Source organism: Sinocyclocheilus rhinocerous, unplaced genomic scaffold (assembly GCF_001515625.1).
Source record: "Sinocyclocheilus rhinocerous isolate Xijiao unplaced genomic scaffold, SAMN03320098_v1.1 scaffold97, whole genome shotgun sequence".
Taxonomy (NCBI): Eukaryota; Metazoa; Chordata; class Actinopteri; order Cypriniformes; family Cyprinidae; genus Sinocyclocheilus; species Sinocyclocheilus rhinocerous.
In genome coordinates, this window is record NW_015666183.1 from 1215005 (window position 1) to 1221610 (window position 6606).

A 6606-nucleotide genomic window follows, 5' to 3' on the forward strand; every position below is an offset into this window, starting at 1 on the left:
AGAGAGAGAGAGAGAGGCTGTGTATGTATGAATTACCACCGTTTTGCCGCGTTTCTCTATTAACAGTGAAGCTGTGGCTTTAATTCCTTTAGAAACAATAATGTTACCAGCTCCTTGTTGAGAAAGATAATGTAGCTCTTGAGCGATTAAGCTATTTTTTTGATAAAATTGCGGGGCAGCGCTGATAAGTTTGTGTTGCTGAATGTCTGAGTGTGCGCACGCAACGTGATCTGTGTGAGTGACTGAGCGTGTGTGTGCGTTAGATACAGAACTCTTCTCATTTTTATTTTTATTTTTTAAACGTAGAGTGTGTTAATTTTTGCAATGATAACCTACCAGCAATGTAAAGATGATTTTTTAATATATTAATATGAGTACATTACAATATAAATTTATTAGAACGAGTACATTATTATTTATGGGCTTAAAAACCAGATGCAAAGAATCAGAATATTGTACCTGGTGGGGAGTGCACAATGTAAACAAGGTCAACTGCCTGTTCTGCCAATAGTTATAAAAGGCCCTATAGTAAGCAGAGTTTAATAAACAGTTGTTTTACTAAATTCTGCTGAGGTGAAATTCAGTGCAGTCCTGTATTGTGATATGTATCGTATCGTGGCCTATGTATCGTGATACATATCGTATCGTAACTTTGCTGGTGATACACAGCCCTAATGTTTTTGTATTATTGCCTACAGCAATAATAATAATAATAATCATCATCATCATCATTATTGTTTCATTATGTTTATACAGTGTAAATGAAAATAGATTTTTGCTTATTAAAAAGTTTTAATCTGTGTCTAACTAATAATAATAATAATAATAATTTATTATTATTATTTATATTAACAACAACAACATTGATCATAAGAATTATTGCTATTGGAAATTAATTTTTGCTTCTTAAAAAGTTTTAGTCTGTGTCTAAATAATAATAACAACAACAATAATTATTATTATTGTTGTTAATATAATAATAATAATAATAACAATAACAATTATTATTTCCTTGTTATTATTATTGTTGTTTTCATTATGTTTACAGCATAAATGAAAATCAATTTGTTTATTATTATTATTATATTAACAACAACAATAATAATTATTGTTACTGGAAATTCATTTTTGTTTATTAAAATGTTTTTGTGTCTAAATAATAATAACAATAACAACAATAATAATTATTATTATTACTGTTTTTGTTGTTACTACAATAATAAAAATAACAACAGCAATAAAAATAATAATTAATAATAATCATCATCATCATTATTATTATTTTCATTATGTTTATACAGTGTAAATGAAAATTGATTTTTGCTTATTAAAAAGTTTTAGCCTGTGTCTAACTAATAATAATGATAATAATAATAATAATAATAATTTCCTTATTATTATTGTTGTTTTCATTATGTTTACAGTGTAAATGAAAATCTATTTGTTTATTATTATTATTGTAAATATATTAACAACAAAAACAACACCAATAATAATAATAATAAAATGGAAAGTCATTCATAAAAAAGTCATATTAATAAATGGAAAAAAAAAATTTTATTATTTAAAAAATATTTTAAAAAAAAAGCATTTCTGAATAAATGGCTGCACTTCTGAATAAATGGATAAAATTCCACTGGCTTGGATGGGTTAGATTTGTTGTTCTAAAAACATTCTTACAAGCTTTTCACAAAAATAACTTTAGAATTATAAATGCTTACACAGGATTCACATAAAATATTACCAAAAATTATCAGGATCAACAACGTACTTCGGTCTTATACTGATCCACATTTATATATAAAAGACAAGCTATGTACTTCATTTACAGAGGTCAACCCTAAAGGTCATGAAGAACAGAGAATGTTAACTGCAAACCAGGTTACAGGGCTCTACGCTTATTTTTCTTTTTAGGAGCACTTGTGCTCTTAACTTAAAAAATTTAGGAGCACAGTCAAAAATTTAGGAGCACCTTCTAATCAATAATCCAAAATATGATCAAAAATGAGGGAAACAAACTGCCAGCAGGTGGCGACAAGTCACTGATTTTATCACCGAATCATTTATTCAATTGATTCATTCGAACGGCTGATTCATTCAGGAATGAATCAAGTGACAGTCGTTATGAATGGGTAATCATGAATCATTGACTCACAAGATTCGTTTAAAAACGCAGTTCATTCATAAATGCGACTGAAATGGTCGCACTGTAGAGCCCTGGGTTAGTAAACTCACACCTGAGGATAAACACTTAAAGTGTTCAGAGACACTGGTTAACACATCTGGTATCTCACCATCTTGAAAGACTCTCTCGACGTTAAGACCATAGGTGGAGCAGGTTTCGTAATATGTGGAGCGTTTCAGGTCGTTGGACAGTTTTCGAGCCCGGGCGTCATCTATCACTCTTGGGTTGGCAGCGCTGATGGCATCTAGAAATCATATGATGGGATACGACAAAGCATATTCATTTTTGGGTGTACTATTCCTTTAAACTCACTCTTCGACACACATAATGACAGTACAGCATCTACATGCTCATAATTGTTAATTATGTTGTCTCATCAAAGTGCAATTTGCAAACAAGTACTGGGCAAATGTGTAAGAAAGAGTCTGTCAGCTCACTGCAGATGAGACTTCATATCCTGCTGCTTTGTTAAAGCAAGACGAATGTACGAATGGTTTCATCACCTTTAGACTATGACTAAGTGCGAGACTTTCATGGAGGATTTAATAAAAACAAGTGCACATCAAATTTAAGGCATCCTGTGTTCTACTGTAGAAGAATAATAGAGTCAGTGATGGTGTTATGACTCACCCTGCGTCCCCACCAGCACCATGGGAACCTCTGCCGTGTTCCTGTAGCTGGAAAGGCGCAGGAAGTAGTTATAAACTGTCTGGAAGCTGATCTCATCCTCCAAGCTGAAGACGAACACCACCGCGTCCACCCAGGCAGCAAACTGAAACACGACAACAAAACCGTAGCAATCTCAGCATCTTTAAAATAACACCTTTTGATTTAGCTATCAGATTTTGCTTTTTTAAAGGATATATTATATTATATTAATATTTTGAATCAGTTTTTATCATTTAGTTTTCTCATCGTAATTTTGGTTACAGTTTTAGCAATTTTGTGTATTTATTTATTAGTATTTATAAAAAATCTGGGGTTAGTAGGCTTTTTATTCTGAAAGAAATTAATACTTTTATTCAACAGGCTTACATTGCAAAATGTATATTATAAAAATATAAATATATTTCCAATAAATAAAAGAAACTTCTTTCGTAAAACAAACACATATATATATATATATATACACACACACTTATGCACATATATACATATATGCACATACACAGCATTATTTTAGTATCAACTTTAGTATTTCTGTATTATTTTTGTATCACTGAAAGACACTACTGCAGTTTTGTTAATATTTTTAATAGGTTTTTATTTTTATATTTTCCATTTTCATTTTAGTTCAAATTTTAGCATTTTTTTTTTTTTTCATTTTTAGAAGATTATTTATTATTAGAAGTTTATTTATTTATTTTAGTTTTATATTTTCCATGCTCATTTTAGTTCAAATTTGAGCAATTTTGTTTTGGGGGTTTTTTTTCTTAATTTTTTGACGGTTTTGTTTTTGTTTTTATATTTATATTTTATTTATTTTATTTTATTTATTTTTGTTAGTTTAGTACATCAAGATAAACTAAATTAAAATAAATTATGCCCTGGTAACTAGTAAAATATTTTTTACAAATATATTTTATTTTATTTCATTTCATGTTTATTTTATATCAAAAAATTTTTTTTTGTTTTAATTTAGTTTCTGTTAAATATAATAAGCCTCTCTATCTATCTATCTATCTATCTATCCATCTGAACAGCTACTGAGCCGATGAACCATGTTATATGCTAGTTATGTTTTGTAGTGTAGGCAGGTACATTTCAGTCATTTTAAGTGATTTTACTGAAGCCCTACGTGTGAGTTATTCCTCTATTTGTTTTCCATTTCCTGCAGGAGAATAATTCTAATCATGGATAAATTACACGACCAGTAACTTGAATTGTTTCAGAGGCCTGAGACACACTCATTGATGTCTGCTTGAAATTTGAAGGGCCACATTACAAATTCTTGTGGTAATTTGCATTCTAATCAATTACGCATTACCATAAAACCAGCTAAACGGAACACAGACTAACAGAGAATAATTATCGCCGCTATTCCACCAGGAGCTACACTGGCAGAAAAGTTTCACTCGAAATCCCCGTTCCCACAACACAGGAAGCCAGTCCTCATCCACGGCTGAAAGCTGCCGTGAGAACCATCAGACTATAATTACACTGAGCCGCAGCAAAATGTGAAAATAGGGCCACCCTGAAATGGGCCCCACGGGGCAAGTACAGCGGTTCATCTCGACATGGCCCCGTGTCCCGCTCTTTGCTGGGGGAATGAGGACTGGGAGACACATTTGTGGAATATTTTAGCAGCTATTTGGACAGTTCTCTGCTTTTCTCAACTTGTGAAAAATCTCACTTTCTCGGATATCATCAATTATTGTAGCGCCGCGTCAGCATGCAGCCCTGGAGCTGCAAATTGAACAAGATAATTAAGGTGTTTGGGGTATTACTAGTACTTTACATGGAAATATCTAAACAGTTTTTTATCCACAAACTCTTCAGTTAGACGTCCTTACATGACCAGAAAATTCACCCAAAACGACTTGATTTGTTGAAGCACAAATGGAGATATTTTCAAGAATGTTCATGCTGCTCTTTTCCATACAGTGAAAGCATACAATGACCAACTTCCCCTACTTTTACAATGTTTACCTTTGCTGTCATCTAATACTTACTTTAATCTATAAAAACACAACAAATTTAAGTATACTGTTAAATGTAATCTTTAGCAAATCTCATAATGAACATCCATTTTTATACTGCACATTATGCATTATTATCAGTATATCATATTTTAATTGTGAAATCATTCCTTCTCTATAATACAAGTCATGATGAACACATGTACGGTGCTTTTTCACCCTTTTTTGGACCTCAATAGCCACTGGTCACTTTGTTGTACAATCAATTTTCTATGGAAAAGAGCAGCATGAACATTCTGCATAATATCTCCTTTTGTGTTCCACGGAAGAAAAAACTTCATACTTGTTGGCACACACATGTCTTGGCATCTAGCTGAAATAAAAAGCTTTATATACAGTATGTAATATATATTAGTATATTTATATTTATTTCAGTTGATGTTTATTTTATTTCAAGTAACATTTTTTATGGTTTTAATTTTAGTTTTGGTTAACTATAATAACTCTGCTGATTTCATATTGAACTTGTGGCTTACCTGCAGTTCTGGCGGGCCGCCTTCATCCCTGATCAGCAAGAGATAACTCTGTCCATCCACCACAATCTCCTTTTTAAACCTCCCTCCTGCAAGAACAGAATAACATTAATTATACTGTTTCTACAACACGGTCGTCTCTAAAGCTCATTTACCAGCAGGCAGTGTGCTGCTGACGTCAACGCCATCAAGATTAAGGGACTGAAGATACACCCCTGAGGAACCCCCTCTAGCCCCGTCAATCTGATCGCACAAACATTTCCCATTTTCAGCTTAAGCATACCTTCTGGCAGTTGTGAAGTGTTGGACAAGGGATGGAGAAAGAGAGAGAAAGAGCGAATGAGTTAGTGAGCGTGTAAATGAGTGTTTGGGATGAATGTGTTTGCATGTCTAAACATGACTAATGATTAAACCCAGCAGAGCGCCGCCCATCGCTCCTGCTTCATTATACAGCACATGCAAACATGGGAATCTCTGTTAACACACTGATAAAAAAGAAATATCAGCCAGCATATGAAATTAGGCAAGCCTTATCCGAAATCTGAGTTATTTCGACACCAGCAGCGAGATGAGAGTCTGAGACTTTGATTTTTCACCCTTCATTTATTCCCTTCTCCACAGATGTGTTTTTTCCCTTCCTTGCAGCCGCTGGCGCTGAAAGCTGATGGAACTTTGATGCCATTGAGATTCTCTCAAATTAAATTGCACTTTTTTATAGTAGGAAAGTTTGTGGAGCCGAATGAAACTTGCCTTACGGTAATCTTCTAGAAGGACAAAAGAGGAAGGGTGAGATCTTCACAGATTATGACAGGTGAAGGAGGCAAGGCAATGTGTAGAATATATGAACAGCCTGGAGAGGAAAGGGCTCGATTTGGTTGAACTTCACCTGAAAGTGTTAGGAATTTAAATAAGGAGCCATTGAAAGGCACAGAATGGTACAGTGGCATGGTACAGAAATTATGTAACAATGTTAGCTGACAGAATGAAAATAAATAAGTAATATGAAATATGAAAAAAATTAAGTAATATAAAATAGAAATATAAAAAAATTTATTTAATACAAAATGTATTTAATAAAAGTATATAATAAATTATGTATAATATTGAAACAATAAATTACTGTAATTAACATAATTTCTATTTATATAAATAAATGAATTCTAAATGACTAATTCAAAACAAATTTTATTTTACAGTAAGAAATATAATAAATTATAAAATATTATAAACTATATATACATTAGATCAC

At 32.2% G+C, this 6606-nt stretch overlaps 1 protein-coding gene across 1 annotated transcript in view; it reads right to left on the reverse strand.

The window, feature by feature from the left end:
* The window catches only part of LOC107732092 (arf-GAP with GTPase, ANK repeat and PH domain-containing protein 3), a 177268-nt gene that overhangs the window by 77833 nt on the left and 92829 nt on the right, over positions 1–6606 (reverse strand). Inside the window, exons 4-6 of the mRNA XM_016543339.1 lie at positions 5361–5446; positions 2816–2957; positions 2295–2429 (exon numbers count right to left, since the gene is read on the reverse strand). Coding sequence (XP_016398825.1) covers positions 2295–2429; positions 2816–2957; positions 5361–5446 — 363 coding nt within the window. The remainder of the gene's footprint in view (positions 1–2294; positions 2430–2815; positions 2958–5360; positions 5447–6606) is intronic.